Source organism: Lissotriton helveticus, chromosome 1_1, assembly GCF_964261635.1.
Source record: "Lissotriton helveticus chromosome 1_1, aLisHel1.1, whole genome shotgun sequence".
NCBI lineage: Eukaryota > Metazoa > Chordata > Amphibia > Caudata > Salamandridae > Lissotriton > Lissotriton helveticus.
The window spans coordinates 1,277,919,517-1,277,941,019 of record NC_136057.1 but is presented as its reverse complement, the minus strand read 5'-3'; the positions used below and the strand labels follow the sequence as shown (position 1 = coordinate 1,277,941,019).

Genomic DNA, 21,503 nt, shown 5'->3' with positions numbered 1-21,503 from the left:
TCAGCCCCCTGGTTCAGCCCGGAGCTTAGAATCCTCCGCAAAGAATGCAAAAAAGCGGAGCGACTGTGGAGAAAGGACTGGCTCCACTCCAGTAAGGACGCCTACCGTAAGTCGGTGAGAACTTATAAATCCACCCTGAAACTCACTAAAGCCTCATATTACGATGCTAGAATAAAAAATGCCACTAATTCGGCGAGAGAGTCGTACCTTATCGCCAAAGAGGTTCTGAAAATACCAACACCCCCCTCCTCCAACAGCTCCCCTCTGGGCAGAAGCGATGAACTGGCAACCTACTTCGATTCCAAAATCTCCCGTATCTTGACCTCTCTCCCACCTCCCAGTCAGCCAACCTACAGCAACACCGATGTGTCCATCGCCCACACTGGAAACATCTCTCATCCACAGCTGACCGCGTTTAGGGCTGTATCCCTGGACGAAGTGGGAAAAACTTTGGCCAAGATGAAAAGCGGATCTCCCTGCGATCCCGCCCCCATGAGATTCCTGAAAACAGTGGCCCCGGCCATCGTACCCCCTATCACGGAGCTGATTAACATCTCGCTGTCCCAAGGCTCTGTCCCTCCGAGCTGGAAGGGTGCAGTAGTCAAAGCCCTCCTTAAAAAACCTCAACTGGACCCCTCCGATCTGGCAAACTACAGGCCGATCTCGCTCCTCCCGGGCATTAGCAAAATGGCCGAAAAACTGGTCAATACCCAACTGTCCCTGTTTCTCAAATCCAACAACCTTTTGCGTCAGTCCCAAACAGGGTTTCGCCCTGGCCACGGCACGGACACCGCCCTCCTCACAGTCATCGAGGAGGCAAGGTGCATCTTGGATTCAGGAGGGTCAGTGGCAGTGATCCTCCTGGACCTTAGTGCAGCCTTTGACACGGTGAACCACCGTGTCTTGCTCCATCGGCTGGCCAGGGCAGGTCTCGGGGGTACTGCGCTTGCCTGGATAGAGTCCTTTCTATCGGGCCGCTCGTTCCAGGTCTGGGACGGCAATTCACGCTCAGCCTCCCTCCCTCTCTCTAGCGGAGTCCCCCAAGGGTGTTCGCTAAGCCCCACTTTGTTTAACGCCTATATGGCCCCCCTGGAGGATGTAGTGGCCCCATTCGGGATCAAGATAGTGAGTTATGCGGACGACACGCAATTGGTCGTCTCTCTCTCACATCTTGACCACCGCCCAGACAATCTGTTGAACTGCCTCCAGGAAATCCATCACTGGATGTGCGATTCATCACTTAAGCTCAACGGATCTAAAACGGAGGTCATGCTTATGGGCAAGAAATGGGCTACTATTCCTCCATCGGTCTGGCCTGATGTTCTTGGCGAGGTGCCCACCCCAAAGAAGGAAATTAAGACCTTGGGAGTCTGGCTTGAACCCGATCTATCCATGAAGACCCAGGCAGCCAAAACAGCAGGCACCTGTTTCGGACTCATGCGCTCTATCCGAAAGATCCTCCCGCTACTCCCTCCCCTATCAAGGAAACTCCTTGTTCAAGGCTTGATCCTTGCTCGTCTGGACTATAGCAACGCCGTCTATCTAGGAGCCCCCGAATCCACTCTGGCAAAACTCCAGCGCGCTCAAAATGCAGCTGCCCGGCTCCTAATGAATCTTCCCACCAGAGCCTCTGCCAGACCAGCACTCAAGGCCCTACACTGGCTTCCGATCCGTCAGAGGATTGAATTTAAGGCTATGTGTACCGCCCACAAACTCCTCAACGGCCTAGGCCCTTCGATCCTGAGAGACATGGTCACTCCTTATAAGGCTCCCAGACTCTTCGCAGTAAAGGCGTCCTCTGGCTGGAACTCACTTCCACGCTGCTTGCGTCTGGAACCCTGCCACCTTCGGTTCCGTAAAGAACTGAAAACTTTCCTTTTTCCCAAATAGGACTTCCTCTCCCCCCCTGGTCATTACAAGTCTTTCATAGCGCGGGGATGCCTTCGGGTCACCAGGCGCTTTATAAATCGCTAAATAAATAAATAAATAAATAAATAGGCTCAACATCTTGTGATTCCGGGTAAATCACTGCATGTGCCTGTGCTAAAAAAAACATGGAGGCAACATTCTGCAATGTAACTGATGCTCATGTAAATAGCTACAATACCTGCCAGCCGAGTTTTTGCCAGTCAAGACAGCAAAAAATGTTTTACAATGTTGAATTGGAAAACCAGCACTTGCATAACAGCTTGACCGGTGCTCATGTAAAGAGCTACAATACGTGCTGGCAAGTTGGATCTATACAAGTCTGCCCCCAGCCCCCTCAAAAAAACAAAGCCAACAAGGGCAAGCAACAAGGAAGGAAAAAATAGTGGCGTGCCTGTAGGCGCACAGGATTTCCATATGTATAAAAGTAGTCCCAGACATACATAACAATGGCCAATGCGATGTTTAGCAGTAGTTGGCCCGGGGAGGGCTAATCACCGGAAGAGCAATGACTTATGAATACCCTTGACAAATGGGGAACATGCAAAATCGAGAGACAATCGTGCAACCTTTTCATAGTCTCTGTAGCATTAATCAAGGACAGTTACCTCTTTTGATTAATATATACATATATGATATCCAATGCTTGCTCTCTCCAAGATGGTGTCTGATCTCTTCACCGCCATATCTGGCCTTTCTATCCATATATACACATATGACATCTTATCCATGCTCTCTTCAAGATGGTGCTCGATCTCTTCACCACCAGACTAGACCTTTAGCTTTCATGTCAAAGGATGCCAAACCTATCCCATATGAGGCCTGGGTAATGCCTTCACCCCTCGCCAAACACTCAGGAGCCCAGCATATTAATCCAATTCGGGTTAAGTCACAACTTCCCCATGTCCCTCCAGAGGTCCTGTGCTTTCCATTCACCATGCCAAGATGGCAAACAATGCTCCAGCACAGCACCACGTGACAGTGCAGCCCCAGCCACACCACACTGCGTCTCAGCTCACCATTATATGCAAGGTGTATCAAAAACACCTGAGGTACGTGGACGCGACCCGTATGGCACTATGGCACTACGGAAGTGACCACGTGTCTCGTTACCGCTATCCAGAAGTACCTAACTCTGGTATAAAGCTCTTCCAGTCTATGAGTTATGTTCTCACTACAATATTCATAGCTCTTTAGTGATTTGTTGTGCTATGTCTGATAACCTAGCCATATCCAGTTTTAGGGATTTCTTTTGCTACTGTGACCGGACCTATCAGCTCCAGTGAGAGCCCTGCCTTACTAGATGGTTCCTGCCAATGCAAGCAGGAAGACATTGGGTAAGCTTCACCCAAGACACATTGGTAGATATTAAATATACCCTCTGAGCCCACAATGCCCGGCCCCAATTTAACACTCTGGGCCTCTTGTCATGCTGTTTTCACACATGCTGTTTGCCCAGTGAGATACCTTAACAGTTTTACACCATTTGTGCAGATAAACAGCCACCGCATGAGCACCATACACATGAGGGCTATGCACCGCATCAGAGGTTTTGAAGGTTTCTATTTTTCTTTGCATGCCACTGAACATTGCTTGCTATGCATGTACACTCATTTTTGTTCATTTTTATTGATGCATCATTCATGCTTTTGATCTGAGAATGGGTCATTGTAACCCCCTGGCAATATTGTTTTAATATATTCCCTTTAAGTGAATGTACATACCCTTGCTCAGTCCTGAAGTGGCCTTGAACATACGGGCTGAAACGTGTTGCCCACAACACAAGGAGCCCACCGGACAAGACCTTTAAGATAGACAATTTGATTGAAGATAATTGCTGCAAGTAATCAGAGACATTGGATACATAACTCGTTGAGCCTGCCCTCCTCTGGGTGGTCTACCTACTGACGGTTGAAAGCCCAAAAAAACAGTATTGACTGTCATTATCAAAAACATATTGCTTTGGCAAGCATTGTGCACCATTTAAGTGATACATGATTTTCTATAAAAAAAATGATTCTATTTGCACAGGTATTCTATTTTTGATTTAAGATAGATGTATAGGTTTCAGCATCAACATGTGCAGTGTCTTATATGATAAACAGAACACATGATACGATATCCAGGTTATATAAAAAAAAGTTGTTGAAAGTATTTAAGTAGGATTATAATGATCCTGCTGATAACAATTGAAGTGTTAATATCAGCTGATTTATGCTTTAGAACTTATCCTGCTAGAGTGGTTTGCATTTTGTATGATTTTAGTACGGTGGTGGCAGCATATTTTGTTTAAAGAAAGATCACCAGTATGACCAGACCTTTTTAACTGGATCACTAGAGTGGCGGCCTACTCTCCCACTTGTGTAAAGTTGTAATTCTTTGTGCTTGCCCAATCCTTTGCCCTATCATCCCACTTGCGTCTTAGTGTGTGTAGCTCCTGTGGAAGATACTTGATGTATTTAAGTGAGCCAGAGTAATGGTGGCCAATGGGATTAATGTTGGACTTGAATGTGATGGAGGGTGAGGACTGTGCTTCCAGACACTGAAAGTGTATTGCTCACATTCTGTACTGGTGGGAGGAGATATAGACACTGAAGTGAGAGGCATAGAGACAAGGCTCCTTTAGATATTTTATGAGGCCTTTTCGTTAGCAAGTAACTGCTGATTAATTGTCCTGAACACTGCAATTTGATGGAAGGTAGGGATTATGGCTGGAACTGCTAAGTCAGTGTGAAAGGTGAGGAAACATTGAGGATAGGCCTGACTTATCTTTGCGTAATTGCTCCTTCAATTAGGCTGATGACAGCAGGTGCAGACATCTCATGCTTCTTTGTGCCTGTGTTGTGGGTGCTTCAGGGTGGAGACACGCCTTGCTGTGAGTAGCGTCACTCTATATAACGGCTGTGTCTGGAAAACAGGCCGGAAATTACACTTGAAAGAAGAACTAACCCAAACTGGTTCTACAGTTTAAGAAAGTGGATCCAAATATCCTGTCTGTCAGCAGTGAATAAAAGTGGTATCCAAACTACCCCACTTTGTGGAATAGTTCCAAGTCCTCTTTGACCGAGGACTGCTGTGGAACCAGGGGTGGTGTCTGCCTGACAGCCAGTCTCACAGAGGTGAAGAGACATACATTGAAGTCTGGATCTATTACTGGAAAAGCTGCATATTCGTCTTAAAGCGTCTAGAAACATTTCTGCATGCTGAGAGAGCAAAGGAGCCTGCCTACCCTGAATGAGGAGAGAGCGAGGTCTAGCATGTCCCTGGTGGCTGTGGAGTGCTCAGGAGAAGCAGGCTTGTTGAGCGAGATACAGGAGTTAAAGGGCACCACCCAGACAGCTTTGGTTTCCAGGCAGGCGGACCTGCATCTGGTGTATTGCGGAATGGCCCATGCAGGGCTACATCTGCGAAGGTGCGAGAGGCGCATGCGGGGTTACCTTTGCCGAAGTGCTGAAGTCCCTGTTTGGAGACTGTCCCTGCTCTGCTGTGGAACCTGGCATGAGCTACAACTGCTGATTATAAGAACCCCCTTGGGATTGCACTTACCAGCAGTCTGGCTGGGACTGTGGCTTCCCAGGACTGCTGATCTTCAGGTGATCACAAGGTAAAGGCTGAGCACCCGTGGTACAGAACGCAATCCAGTGCAAAATAAGCTCCACTGATTACTGCTGGTACACTGCTGCTCTCCTGAGTGTACGGGTGTGCAGCATCAGGCGAACCTGAAACTATCCTTGGGTACCAAACATCTGAACCCTGACCCTAATATTGCTATTGTTTCACCCGCCTCTTATGGAGATACATTTTGGTCTGTGGCATGTCCCCTTGGACATCTACACTTTATTTATTTAAACGTTTTGTATAGTGCTGACTTGTGATTGAAGCCACTTAATAGCGGGGTTGAGGTCTAAAAAGTAGACTAAAGAGGAGTGCATGAATAACTCAGTTCCCAACCCCCAGATAGGCCTGCTAATGTTTGTGTTGAGTTAAACATGATTGATAGCTACTCAAATGTAGACTCTATCGAGTTTGAGGATTTTAATTTGAGGGTTTGAGGATTTCAGGCTCAAACAATATAAAACCTTGCATGAGAAAGCAATACGCCAGAATAAAATGGGTTAAGTGCTAATCTCTGTGCTGGCACCTTCCTCAACCAGGTAGCTGGCATCAGGGCCGGTTCTAGGACTTGCGAGGCCCTGGGCTAAAAGGGAATGTGCGAGGTACCTCTAATGGAGATAAGTGGCCCCTTGCAAGGAGACCATTCACAGACACTGTGGGAGGCACATTGTCCAGCATTTTGTCGCCCCCACAGTTTTAACTTTGAGCCCACAAGCATTTCTCACACCTTCAGTCCGATAGGTGTGAGAACTGCTTGTGGGCTAAAAGTTAAAACTATGGGGGCGCCAAAATGATGAACAATGGGCCTCCCACAGTGTCTGTGAATGGGTCTCCTTTCAATTGAACAGAGCGTCTCCCTCCCTTATGTATCCAGATACCATCCCTGAGAGGCCCGGGGAGGGGAGGCCCCTCCATTTCAAAGAAAGGTGACACCTTTCTTTGAAATGGATCGCCAGGGAACCGACAGGACACATCACCAGTGCGTGGCCCCATGCTGGTGGGCTGAGTGCGAGGCCCTGGGCAGCTGCCCACGCTGCCCATGCTGCCCATGCCTAGCGACGGCCCTGGCTGGCATTACCCATTCAAATCTTTCAACTTATCAACCCCAACTTGACGGCTCCTCGTTTATTCACGATGAGTTGGACAGCATTCAGTAATACTTGGCAATTTTCACCATAGTAAAATTTATGGTGTTTCCTATAGTTTTATCATAACCTATGTATCCATTATAAGTTTTAGTTGTCTTTACTCAACAGGCCCACTGATTGCCACCTCAGTCTTTTCATTGCGGCCAAAAGAAAAGAACGAGCTGCGCTCCGCACTTCTTCCAAACTTGCAGACAGAAGGCAGCAGCTTGAACCCTCCTTCAAGTGAGTATTAGACACAAAAGTGCTCCATTAAGTAGTGAAAGAAATTATCATTCTGTTGTCGTTGGTTGACTTCGTTTTGAATTTCTATATTGGTGGTATGGACAGCTTCTTTGAAGAGTTTGGGATTTACATCATTTTAGCATCTGTTGGGAACGATCATTTGGGGTTTCCCTTATTTGTTGAAATTTGAGTATCTTTAATTTTCATTTTGGCTATCATCTGAGGCTCACTTTGCCCTCCTCCGAAGAGAACTCTGCTCGCCTCTCTTTTTTGTAATTCTCTCATACACCTGTAGTGCAGATCAGTCTCCCTTGTTGTCACTATTAGGGCATCCAGCTTTGACATGTATTGTCAGGTCTTGTGCCTTTCATATCTAGGCATGCCCCAGGCGTACATAGTGTATGGCTCCCCTGCTTCCATAAGACTGGCCTGACTGAGAATTGCTACATCTTAACTACTAGGTGATGAAATTGAAAGCTTATTGCCGATATCTGGTACTTTCAACTTTTTAGTCTATTTACATATTTTCTATGTACTCTCTCCATACACTGATATGAATTTAGTTAACTACCAGTACATTTATTATTATTTTCAATGGTGACACTACTGAGACAAATGGACTTTGCTTCTCTATCCATGCCCGCGTAAGGCCCAATGACTTGCGAGGAATTTTGTGCCTGATATAGAGTTTAGCTGATGGAATACAGTACAGATATCCTGGCTGCCGTATTACAAGTGCATTGTATTCTATGGCACTTGTGATATAGCGGATGATATATCCGTTACGTTTGTGACAGAGTATGCCATCAGCCAAACTATAAATCAGACCCTGAGTGACATGAAGGAAAAATAGCCACGCACCTTGGAGATAAGTAGTTTCCTTTTTGATTAAACAACACACCCAGTCTTCCTACTTTCTACATATGCAAACATTAACATTATCACTAATTCACAGGAACACAAATGCAGACGCACATATAGAAGTACTGACATGAATGCACCCACAGACACAATCATACACAAGATGCAGTGGAGCAATATCTGAGATGGGGTTGAGATTAGGTCTGCCCCAGTATAATACCACAATGTGAGACTATCAGATCGTCTCCAAATGAGATTAAGCCATGGGCAATTTGGGGTCCAGTGAAAATAATAATACGAGTTATATTGATAACCCCATGATATCAGTAAAGAGTATGCACATGTCGATAAGGCAATTCGTAGTGGAGGTGAGGGGTTCTGTGGAAAATCGCCCCCTGAGTTGATTCAGCTGTGTATTAATTCCTGTAGGGCTGTAAACTCCTTTCCAGTTGAGGTAGTTTCACATATCCATCAATTTTCTATTTAAAAGCTCATCTTTAAATGTTATCCTGCTTGCCTTTGGCACATTGACTTTCGCCTCTATTGTCAATGTAGGACCTGCTTTTAGCAAATCCTTCATGAACCTCTGTAAGGATTGAAATAGCCAAAATATTTCCAACATTTGTAGCCGAAAGTAGCGGTTTGCACAATATCTAAAACATTGCTTGTAGCCGTGGAAACATGAAAATACTCTGTAGCTACTACTGGCTGGTCTGCTTCTTTTTCCTTTCAGTCTACCTGAGCTTGTGAGTGTGCATTTTCTGTTAGAGGCAAAACTTACCCTTGGGTCTGCGCGCTCTATCATTCTCCCTAAAAACTCTATCTGTGAGGTATTAAGAAAAAATGTGTAAAACAGTACTATTTCCACATTCTCCCTATCCTAAATATTGACTACCATTTTTCTATCGCAAAAGCTTTTTACCTCCAATATGTAAAGCATAGACATATTTTGACTTAAAAAAATGTCATTGATTCCAATTTTTATCACACACTCTCCCACAAAGTTATATACTTGCATGAGTACTTTTTTCAGGGATCTCTTAGTCACACAGCTACAATCATAGGTCGTCTGGTGGCTTACCAGAGTGATTTTGGCACTTTTTAGGTCTTGGACCGAAGGCTGCGCTTGCGCAGTCTCCGGTCGGAGATTTAATGATTTGGAGTATGGGGGCTTGGACCCGCCTCTCTACTCCATTCTCCTCCATTGGCTGGCTTCCTAAACGGAGGCCAGCCATTGGAGGAGAAGGGAGTCACACCAATAAAGCCCCGTCTCTTTCGGGGCGTGTTTTTTTGCGTTCTTTCGCCTGTGACGTCATCCGTCACTCAGAACGCCCAAAACACGCCCCCGAATCCGAAATTTCAGAAGCTTGCGGCCGCCATTTTTTTTTGGTGCCGTTTTCGGATCATCAAGCGTTTCATTAAATTGCTGCATTTCATGTGTGTCGCCTCAGAGATTTCTGTAAAACCCTTGATTTTTAGCCAATAAACTTGAAAACCTGCTGTAAATATATTTGTGTGGCCTCATGTAACAATGTCTTGGAGGGCCAGCCCCCTCCCTGCCAGAGGGGCTGGGCTCGCTCCTTTCACGCTCCCTCGGTGGAGTGCCGGGCTGGGGCTGAACATTTACCAGTGCTTGGTTATGTTTGAGTGCAGCTCTGACCTCCTCTCCTGCCCAGACAGCACTCGCCTGGGCCCGGGGCCCCCCGTGGGCTGCACCGACCCTGCTGTGCAGGGGGGCTCGCCCCCACTGTGGGTGTCACCCCGGGGGCCCTCTGTACTTAGAGGACATTCATGGATGCAGGAGGGGTGCCACCTCGGCTCATTCTGGAAGCTTTTCTGCGCCACTGACGTTTTTCAAAGTTCACGATTTATGCACCCGATGGAATTTGCAACATTCCTCGGTTTGCTTTCGCCTCTGATCATTATGAGATCATTTTCACCTGAGTGCAATAGATGGTCATAGACAATAAGGAACATGTATACAGAAATGTCTGTGAATGTTTTCCTTTTTGCAACATAAATGGGCACAATTGTGACGGAATGCATAACACGTCACCCCTCCCCCTGCCTCGGCCTGCAGCCCCCTCAATAAGGTCAGCGCTGTCCGGGTTGCCATGGGGACGGCCCCCACAGGTCTTAATTTTGTCAGGAGCAGCGGCCGGCAATGTCCCACCATCGCCTTACCCCTGAAGGCACCAGCGGGGGGTGCGCTTCCGGGGAAGGCGATGGTCTGCGCCCCCTTAGCAGTCCCAAAACATGCCAGCGCCGTGTCGTGATTCTTCGCCTGAGAGGCCAGGATTCCTCACCCCACTGCCGAGGAGCACACAACACCTCACGTTTCCGCACAGAACTAAATGCACATAGAGTGCCCCCCCCCAAATCCTGCTCTGAACCCGTCATCTCTGCTATGGAAGTGTTTGTTATTCCTCTCTCTGCCCAGATATTGCTTCAGCCGTGGCCAGGGGTTCGTCAAACACGCCTATGTGTCTGCGGGCGCGCCAGGAGCGCTAACACAACAAAGGTACCTCTGCAGGCCGAGTGAGAATGTTCGAGCAAAGAAAGGCTGGTCTGTTACAGGAGGAAGGGCAGAGGGACACTGGGGCATTGTCTGGGAGGGGGTGGCAGGGCCGGGGGGACCCCTGGAGCCCGGGGGGCTGAGTGGGCAGCCAAGCCCGGGTGGGCGCTCAAGGGGCAGTTTAAAGGGCAAACTCTGGGCCCAAGGATTGCTGTGTTTGCTCCGTCACTTCGGGGTCTCAAGTGAATGTTAAACGTGGGCCAAAGACCCGTGTTCGGCTGCATGGGGGGTCTTCAAGGCGCTGCAATGATGATGCGATTCTGCGTCTGCAGCGTTTGCCGCATAACTAAGGAATTGCCACATTTGCCCCATAATCTATCATCCATGGATGTCATTTTGTGCTCCAGGCATTGCTTCTTGCAACCCCTGGCACTCCCTTTGTGACCCCTGGCCTAAGAGAATGCAAAATCAGTGGCAGCCACACATAGGCAGGTCGTCTATATGGACACCCCGTGGTTAGGGCTCCCTTGACCTTTTCCTGTCAATTGTTTATTACACTAATAATGCATAATGATACATGAATAATGAAACACTATTCACTATTAGTATAATAAAGAATGAGGTAAACATTAGCTGGAATATGACCTCCCTGCCCCCAGCAGCTGAGGGAAATTAAAATGCTTTTAAATGTATGGTTTTTTTCAGGAGTGTCATATAGCGCAAACTTGGCTCAAAGGTAGCAGAGCTCTTTATATGAACACTAGGAGCTTTACATAAGGACACATACATTTTTGTAAGGCATGGGGGAGTAAGTGATTTGCCCAGAATCACAGGATGGTGAGCGTTGTTGCAGATACTCGAGCCTGGTTCTCCAGGTTTTAAATTGAATAGCCCTAGCCGTTAGGCCACATGTTATGTGCGTGCTTGTGAGAAAGAGTGTGTTTATATGAGAGAGAGAGTGTGCGTGCGTGCATATGTGTGTGTAAGTAAAGGTCAAATGGCATGTGATATCACTTCCGCTGCCCTTGGAATTTTTGCACTAATCCCCTTTCTTGCTCTTTTCTGTGGGTGTCCAGTAAGGTGCGCTGTGCACATCACCGTGTTTTGATTGGCCTCTACTTTGGTACGTCACAGTCATCAAAGTTTCGTCATTATCAGCTTGCGCTGCAAGTGCTCATGATTGACACTGGTGAGAAACAGAAACACTCACACATGATCAGAGTCCAGAACGTCTTAGCAATGTCTGTGAGAGGGATGATTAGCCTAGTGAACTTATGTCTGAATGCACAGGCTAACAATACTACAGCTGCGGGTTTCAGTCCATAGTGGAGATAATAAAGGCCGCCACGCCGTCTGCTCTCAATGCTTTCTGCAAAAACTACTCACCTGAGACCATCTGCCCTAAGTCCCAGTTGTGTGGGAGTGGGTGGAGTCTGTCCTAAGTCCCAGTTGTGTTGGGGGTGGGATGGGGGCAGAAAGCTTTCTTCCCCAGGGAGTTCTTTGGTCAGATTTATTTATTTTATTTATTTGAGTTTTATATAGCGCTGGCTAGACCCGGAGGTATCAGAGCACTTTACATGAGGTTCCACATTGTTACAAAGTTACATCAGTTACAAGTTATTTCTATTGTGAGAAACATTTAAAGAGCATAGAAGACGAGATAAGTGGAGAGTAGAAGGGTAAAGGAGTAAGGGGGTAAGGAAAAAGGGTAAGAGGGAGATAAGGCGGAGAGACGAAGGAAAGTCTACCCAAAGTCAGGCTGGGTAGGTGATGGCCGAGGGGGAAGTCAACAGCCCATCTCCTCTATAGCTATCAGGTAGCTCCACCGGGCATTGGCCAAAATGCTAGGTGTCAACCGTCGGTAGCAAGATCACAGGATCAGTGTCCTGAAGGTGAGCCGATGGGGGATATCCTTGAGGTCTGGACGATGTCCAATTTTTGTCCAAGAGTAGTAGATCATCGTGGTAAAGGACCATTGGTGCAGCCATCTTGGGGTCAGGCAAGAGGATTTGCCCCTGGTGTTCCATTCGGCCGGACCCCATTTTTATCTTTCCCCTTTGTATTCTCAGGGATCTCAAGGGTAATTTGCGCAGTTCTTTAGGTGTCTCGTGAGCTGTTTCAGTAGGATACTCCTCCTTGCTGCCTATTCACCACCATTTTAAGGTCAGGGGTGCAGGAAGAGTACTTTCAGCAGGGGTCGGGTGTGAGGTTGCCTCACTGCTTTTAGGAGGTTTGTCTGGGTGCCTGAGACAATACAGGCAGAATCTCCAGGAGCCGGGACTTAGAAGGAGATTCTCTTCAGGCCTTATGTCCACCACCACTGAGTGGTACCAGGCGCACTGAGCCATACTCTTTCACAAAACACCCTCAGTACAAGGCACCGTGATAACTGGAAGACAGCTGAGCTGAATTCTTTTCAAGTGCGACGGGAAACGAGGAGGGGGGAGAAAAGGAGCGCGTTTGTTTTTTGTTTTTATCCCCTCAGTTCAGATGGTGGACTATTTCAAATAACCTTATGCTCGGCGCCGGGTGGTGTTCCATTTCCCAGGCTTGATGATCCATAGGCGTAGCTCAAAACAGCTGAAGAATAGATTTTAATTGGCCAAACTTGTATTTTTTGTTTTGCTTGTCTATCGAGCAGACTGCAGCCCTGCAACAACACCACGCAGTGCGAGTTCTCTAGGAGGTATTTACAGCCCCAGGTAATCAACCCGCCATTTAGCGCTTCCACGCCATTTTTCAATGCCTATTGGCGGCTGCTAGTTTACAGTGTTATGCATTTTTTCGTTCTCACAGAACTAAGGCACTACCACCGCTGATATTCCACGGCCCCACATCAGCTGTGTGACGTTATAATTATTACAAGGCATCCATTACCCCGCAGGTAATTACATTTCTCCTGTTCTCCCCATCAGTCGGATTTTCATTCAAGCCGTCTGCTCCGTAGTTTATATGCGTTCTGTTTCCTTTTCCTCTTGCAGACCTTTGTTATCACCAACATCTCAAATTCCCGGCTAGTATCGAGCCCTCCATACGCCCTACAATAAAGTTGTAGGTCTAACAGGAAAATTAATAAGATAAGAACTTACCGATACGCAGCGGCTATGTTTTAATCACCAGGTAAACATCTGATTCATGCTATAGAGAGCTCTATATTCGCCTTTGTACTCCATGTGAGGTGTCACTCACCAGATAAATATTCTTAGCTCTCTCCCAACTTTTTCCGTCCCCATTTTAATGCACGCTCGGTCATCATTTTAATTCCCAGAGCAATCTGCAGGCATTTCCACGTGCACAAAATCCTCTTTAACGCCGGCTCCAGCTGCCTTTCTACTCTTCATACACTGACTACATCACACTGCTTGAAACGAGAATTTTACTCTGCAGGTCTGCAACCTTTGTTTTTCGTCACTAGTCCTTACACACTACCTCTGGTTGATTTAAGTGGGCCACACTCCCTAGTCCCTCGGATAAAAAACATGATTTGACACTTAACATCTTTATTTTCTCATTTATGCTGTCCTAGTTACAGTACAATTTTTGTAATTTATTTATACAAACTAGAGCGCCCGAACAACCCAGTACGCTCCGTCTGCAAGAATATATCAAAATACATTTCGTCTGTGTCTCACACTAAAATTGGGGACAGCTAATTTCCAAACAAACCTGGCTACCACTAAGGAAAAATGTCCTGCCGTCTTTGCCAGGGTCGGACTGGCATACAAAATAAGCCTCGGCACCAAGATAAGTGTCCCCCATTAGCGAACCAGATCGTTAAAAAGTGACCCACTTGTGCAAATCAGTCAATTATTGTTCTTGTAAAGACAAACTGTAAAGACAAACTGTATACATGTTTTGCAAGGTTTGAGAGACTGCATACATTTTAGTTTGCTCCAGACAATGCTAGTGGTAATATCTGGAAAATCGACAGTAAAACCAACCCATCCAGCCATAAAACAGGGCCATGAACTTCTAGAAAACCGGCCCACAAACTAATGTCAGACCAACCCATTTGGACACTGCCTGGTTGCCCTCTAGGCAGTCCAACCATGGTCTTTGCCATATTTCTTGAGCAATGCAATGCCACCTTGGTATGTACAGCTCTTTTATGAGGTGGAGAAGCTGGGAAGTAACTCTGTCTTCAATCTTTGTCATCATATCCCTAGTCAGGGCATAGAAGAATGACCTTTCTTCTTACTTGCCACAGTACTTTCCTGCCCATGCCTACTTCCACTGGTGAAGCAGTGCACCTATCAGTCCATTCTGATCTGTGCCCCTGCATATGTTTGCCCCTGGCTGGTGTGCCCTGTGCTACATGCTTCTCCCTGGCGCCTCTGCCACCATGCTACAGTACACCTACCTATGTCCCAAATTCACTGTGTCACCATGGCACTGCCCATCCTCTATGCCTCCTATACCCTCTATGCCACCATGGCCCTGCACTCTCTTGCTTCTTCATAGGCCTTCACTACACCTTATTTGATCAATGTTTCCTCTGTGCCACCTTAACACAGCGCTTGCTGCCTGCTGTCCCTTCGCAACACTGCCCAGCCTCGCTGCCTGCCACATGCCACCTGTCCACTTTGTCACCATGCTCCTCCCTGCCCTGATCCCCCCGTGCCACCAAGCACACCCTGTTCCTGACAATTTTCTCCTGCCATTTCATCATGCCGTTTCATCCAGACCCGCAGACCCTGTCCCCCCACGCAGCAGTCTGCCTCTTTTCGCCCTCTGTGCCACCGCTGATAGTCTCTGCCACTCGCCCTGTGCCACCGTGCTTCTGCAAATCTCCTTACCTCTGATCCCACTGTGCCAGCTGGGCACTGCCCACCCTCTCTGACGCCCTCCCTCCTATGCTAGTCCCCTTCTACTCTCCTAGCAGTAGGGCACCGCCCACCTCCTGACATCGGCGTCTCATGTGCTGACATGGAGGTTACCCTGGCTGCACCCGGCTGGCTGGCAGTGCCACGCTCTCTGCGTCGATGTGTATGTTGACCTGCAGACAAAAGGTTTCCCAAATCTGCTGTACAAGTCTGGTGGGCTGTGTTAATTTTATCACTGCAGGGTGGCCAGGCGATTAGCCGGGGCAGTCCGGGTTTTTAACCTTGGATGTTTTATGTAATTATAGGCTACAAATGTCCGTGTTTTCAAAGAAAATTCACTAAGCACGTGGAGAGGATTATCTTGTGGGTTTATATAGCCCCCTTGTAAGAGAGTAATTTATGTAACGCAGATCACGCTGCTCACAAACTTGCATTTTACGCCCCCTTAGACTTAGCCTCCCTGTTGCATATGTTCCATGGTTGCGAGTGCATTGGCACCACTCATGTTCCTTTCCGCATTCAACGTAAAGCACTTTTGTGAAAGCGCTACACAAATAACAGATTTTTATTTTAATAAAAACAAAAGGTTCGGTGTGCAACACCTGCTTGTTTTATGGTCATGGGAAGCAGGTGCTCTGTGTGTGTGCGGGACTCTGTGTGTGTGTGTGTTTGTCTGTGTGTGGGGGGTGGCTCTGTGTGTGTGGCTGTGTGTTTGGCTCTGTGTGTGTGTCCCTGTGTGTGTGTGGGGGGGGCTCAGTGTGCGGGGCTCTGTCTCTGTGTGTGCGTGGCTGTGTGTGTGTGTGTGTGCGTGGCTCTGCGTGTGCGTGGCTCTGTCTGTCTGCGTGTGCGTGGCTCTGTCTGTCTGTGTGTGCGTGGCTCTGTCTGTCTGTGTGTGCGTGGCTCTGTCTGTGTGTGCGTGGCTCTGTCTGTCTGTGTGTGGCTCTGTCTGTCTGTCTGTGTGTGCGGCTATGTCTGTCTGTCTGTGTGCGTGGCTCTGTCTGTCTGTGTACGTGGCTCTGTCTGTCTGTGCGCGTGGCTCTGTCTGTCTGTGTGTGTGCGTGGCTCTGTCTGTGTGTGTGCGTGGCTCTGTCTGTGTGTGTGCGTGCGTGGCTCTGTCTGTCTGTGTGTGTGTGTGCGCGGCTCTGTGTGTGCTCTGTGTCCGCGAATACTCTCTAATGCTCACCTATTGCCATTGTAAATGACAATACCATTTATTTATGTTTAAAAAAAAATAAAAAATGTCATGAGCAGTGCCAATAGCTCTACCTTTAATAATGCCGAGACCATTGCATTGTAAATGCTTGTTTGTACATGGCATGAAAATATTTTTTGGGTGTGAAAAACCAACCATAGCTTTTGTGTTATTTATGCTGAACAGGTGTCCTCACCGATGAGTCTACTGTTTTATTCTTGGAAACCAAAATAGAAAACCCACATCAAGACCCTTGCAGCACAAAAAGCAAAAATGTTGATAATCCCAGATCAGGTAACGAATTACTGATGGTAAATGAGTGAATTAATGACTATCATCTGAAAATCATGCACTGTATTAGCATAGAGAAGAAAAGTGTATGGCTATAGATGTGTCACAGGGTTAAGCAGCCTAGGGTAGATTTACAAAAATTTTGTTCAAGCAGGTATTGTGTGCTGGTTACATCGTTGTTAGTTTGGTGCCAGAAGAACTGTAGGTCAGTATGAAACACAGAGTGCTGGTGACACTAAAGCATGATAAGATTAACCTTGTGGCAAAAACCAAGCTGACTGATAAGGTAAATGGTTGGCCCTCCACAGACAGCAAGCACACACAAATAATGCTACAATACCCATCCACGTTCACTGAGAAAGTCATATGAAGAGTGCTGCAACAGCCTTGCATGAAGGAGCACTTCAAGCGATGAAAAACATAGAATACCTATACCGAGGTTAAAGAAGGTATAACTGCACACAGAGAGAGATGGGAAGAGGTGCTGAACAGAGTATATGGTGAAACATCTGGGAGGCTTGCATGGCCAGTAAGATCATAAGACAATATTGTGCAGTCCTGCCCCATAAACATGCAGGGACATCATGGTGAACACAAAATGGGCGTCCCTGTACAAAAGTTGAAGTGTGAACGAAAATGTACTGATGACGAATCAGAATAAGAGAAACTGAGGAATTAAGCTCCCATCTAATTGCACAAAGTAGGAATCATCCAGCAATTGATGTGATCACTTAAGTGGAAGACATGAAGCAAGCTCCAATTCAACTCAGAAAGTATACAAATGAATATCAAGTCGATTTAGTCTTGGATGACCCAAGATAAACACCACCAGGATTCCTGCGATTAAAGAAGTAGGTCAGGAAAAAGCAAGATTTCAGCTAAGGGCTGAATTCCAAGAGACAATAAGAAACTAACTGTGTCCCCCGACCCCCCTCCAATACCTGTCAATTCAGAGGAACTTGAAAGGGAATTCAAGAGGGAAAGATAACGCCCCAAAGAGAAAACCTTGAGAGAATCCATTCAGAAACTTCCACAAAGATAGATACATTGTTGGAAGGAGGAAATCTAAACCTGCTCTCCCTGAAATATAGAGCCAGGAAAGAACAGGGAGTGACCTGCCATCCCAGAGACTCAAGATTAGGTTTCATGCTGAATGAGGATTGCTTGGACTGTGAGATTCAAGACCAGAAGCCACCGAAAGGAGGGGTAGTGTTGATCTGTGACCAAGGAAACTAAAGCTGTGGTACACCATAGATAGAGGGAATCTGACTTTTGATGTAGGAATATGTGAACTTGGAAACTCAACATGAAAAGAATAACCTGGGCGTGGCCAAGCGGTTTAACATGGAGGACGCGCTGTAAGAGAGCTCCCGTAGCCCCTTAGCAATCCGCCTGTTAATCGTGCCATGTTGGCCTTTGACACGATATCCCCCCTATGTAGATATTCCTTATACCTGGCGGCTCCTCATGAGCTGTGTCAGACCTGTTCATCAAGCTGCTGCAGGTTTCCGGAACTGGGGAGCGATTGAGGCCTGGTGAACCTCAGCCTTGCGTGAGGGGTGGTGCAGAAGAACTGCGACTGGCTGTGGCAGTGTGAGCCTGGCATGCATAAAAAACTGCTGTGCCACCTTGTTACTTGCGAGGTGAGGTGCCGGCAGCTGTGGGGCAGCGTTTGCTAGGAGACGCCCACCCGAGATTCAGCAGCTTTATCGGGGCGCGGCGTGCCTGCTCTTGATCTGCATGGCCCATCGCGGTAGGGGAAGAGACCTCTACACTGACCTCCTGACTCCGCCTCTTCACTTGGGCTGCCTGCGGTTGCTGCGGAGTCTCACTTGTTTCTGTGGGCACCGCTGATTCCTGTGGTGGGGCCCACTGTTGTCCCGAGCATGGGAGTGCCTCATCATTTGGGGTCGACTGACTGGGATTTACCGGCTGGATACCCCATTCCCGGGCAGTCATCGGCGTTCCTGGGAGCTCTGAGGCAGGGAGACTCGCGCTGGCCTGGCTGAGATAGGGGGCTGGCGACAACGCCAAGTGTCTTTCCCTCCACGGGGCTGATCTGGTGATTTCACTGCGGCAGTTGAGCGGGTGCCCCCCTGCTCCCGCATGTGTTGTGAGTCCTGGATTTAGAGTCGCCTGATGTCCCTGAGTGGAAGCTGGCTGCACAGGGGGGACTAGCGCGGTATTGTGGACATTGCTATCACGGCCTACAGACATTCTACGTGGGCCATGTAGGTAATAACCAGAGCCGGAGACTCGCAGGCGTGGTCACTGCCCATGGTCAGTTTTTGGCCTCCGGCTCCCCTTCAACACCAATATTTCTAATAACCCTACCACCATCTTGAACTGGTCCTACATATATATCTTCCTCAATACTCTACATGCCCACAGTGATTGTCCCTACGCCGTATATCTGCACCATGACCAAAGACAAACTTTGCGGTGCAACAGCACGACAGAGCACAATAGATAAATATGCGGGTGCTTCAGCCTTCGCTCCAGTTACAGGCAGCTCGCAGCCGTCCTCGCCAGACAATGCCGCCATATTAGACGCCATAACACAGTCCAGAGACATACTGGAGGCCAAAATAGGCGCAATCGGCTCTGATGTCATGCTCCTCAGGCAAGAACTTCGGAACACAGTACAGCTCATTACTGAGGCTGAATCCAGGATATCGACTGGAAGATTCAGTGACGACGCTTCAGAAGAAGGTTTCCACCCTGGAGTTTGTCGCAAAGAGCCTGGCAACACGTGCTACGATGCGGAGGGGGGTGCACACAGAAGAAATAACCTCCATTTTGTTGGGTTCCCCGAGGGCTGCGAGGGCTGCGAGGGCAGCGACATGGCGGGCTTTCTTGTTCAATGGCTTGTGGACTGGCTCCCCTCTGGACTTTTGTCCCCTTGCTTTGTCGTTGAGCGTGCGCATCGAGCCCTGTTACAGAAACTACCACAAGGCGCTCATGCCGGGCCAATTATTGCTAGATTTTTAAACTTTAAGGACAGAGATGTCACCCTGCAACAGGCTAGACTTAAAGCATCCCTCAACTATTCCTCACACCCTATCATGATATTCCCGTACTATACAAGGCTAGTCCAACAGCGCCGACAATCCTTTACAGAGGCTAAAGCTAGACTGCGGAACCTCAAAATCCAGTATTCTCAGTGTTCCCGTCCAGGCTGCAATATCCTACAAATCGCAGACACATTCTTCGACTCACCTGAAGAGGTGTTCACTTGGACTGACGAGAACGTCAGGCTCAAGCCACATCCTCCACCTAGAATTGATTTGGATTCTTCATCAGGGGGGCCGGGTGTCGTCTCAGTTACCGGGAAAACAGCGCCGCAGATCACGATTCAAGAAACGCTCCAAATCTCGCAGCAAATCCCACATCCGATCCACAGAAGACACCACATGAAAGACACTTAACCTAGTTAATTCTCGTTGTGAATAATTTGTCTACACGGTCGACAGTATAATATTATGGGCTACTTTTCTTAACGCTTTCCCTTAACTCTGGAGACATCTTTATGTCTATAGGGATCCATTGGCTGAGGATCATTCCCGACCCCCGTTGGGGTAAGGACACCTCTCATGCCAAGACAGAGTTCAACGTTCACAAGGTATTGGGGTGGGAGGGAGGGGGTAGGAGTTTGGGAAAGTTATTGTTTTTGTTCTTAAGTGTCATGCGTATACAAAATCTAGATGCTATGTCAATGTCTATGCCTATCGCATATTGTCCCCCGCCCACATGCATCGCTGTCAGTCATGTCGCTAGATATGTCTGGATTATATGAAAGATGCCTCCGCATTATCAGTTGGAACGGCCGTCGATTGCTGGATAATGTTAAAAGGGGGACTGCCCTTCGCCAAGCTAAACGCTATGAGGCAGATATCCTATTGCTGCAAGAAACACATTTACTGGGAAATAGGATCCCATGCCTGACACGATTTGGTATGTACAGGCTTTCCACTCCGGATTCACTAGAGGCTCACGGGGGTAGCCATATTGATCCACCACATAATCTCCTTCCTTCACGATAAAACTTAGACTGATCCCCAGGGCAGGTATATCATTGTAACTGGCACACTTTATGGCCAGCTGCTCGTTCTGGGCCGTGTGTATGCCCCTCTTACATGGAGCCTAACAGAACGCCTGATGAGGCTCTGGGTGGAAATTCCCCTGGGACTGACCTTAGTTGGGGGCGATTGGAAAGATACTCTACATCCCCGTCTGGATAGGTGGCGCTGCACGGGCAGACCTGCGGAGACGTGCGAGTCGAGGCTGCAATTCCTGGTGCAGGGGCTCGATTGGGTTGATACTTGGCGACGATCTATATGCCCCTGAGAGACTATCTCATCACATCTTGTCCATAAGTTTATTAATGACATGCCTCCGCGTGCCCTCACAGACTCTGCAAGAGAAGAATTAGATGCCTCAATAACAACAGAGGAACTTCAGATGGCACTATCCGAGCGGTGCCTTGGTAAGGTCCCCGCCCCAAACGGCTTTCCGTGTAAATTCCATAAGAAATATCAATCCATACTCGCGACCCCATACTTAATGCCGCCTTAGAAGAACGGAGCCTCCCAACGGACTTGCGCCATGCGGAAATAGTGGTGTTCCTTAAACTGGCCCGACCCCTGAGCTCCATGCCTTGTATCGCCCTATATCACTCCTTAACAGCTAGGCTAAGCTACTCACCAAGAGCATAGCCAATCGCATAGTACAATATATCTCAGACCTAGTCCATCCAGACTAAGCTGTTTTCATGCCGCCGTGTGCCTAATGCCATTGCTTCAGTGGACCGCCCAGGGGAACCGGCTGCTCTCTTGCTGGCAGACTTCGATAGGGCGTTCGATTCCCACAGTAGGACATTCCTCTTTGCACTCCTGTGTCACCTAAACTTT

At 47.8% G+C, this 21,503-nt stretch overlaps 1 protein-coding gene across 3 annotated transcripts in view; it reads left to right on the top strand.

The window, feature by feature from the left end:
• The window catches only part of LOC144822736 (uncharacterized), a 91,145-nt gene that overhangs the window by 23,724 nt on the left and 45,918 nt on the right, over positions 1 to 21,503 (top strand). The window contains exons 3-4 of one of the 3 annotated variants that reach the window (XM_078680582.1): positions 6,798 to 6,911; positions 16,489 to 16,596. In XM_078680582.1, coding sequence (XP_078536708.1) covers positions 6,798 to 6,911; positions 16,489 to 16,596 — 222 coding nt within the window. The remainder of the gene's footprint in view (positions 1 to 6,797; positions 6,912 to 16,488; positions 16,597 to 21,503) is intronic. The other 2 variants (XM_078680599.1, XM_078680592.1) reach the window with 2 other exon arrangements.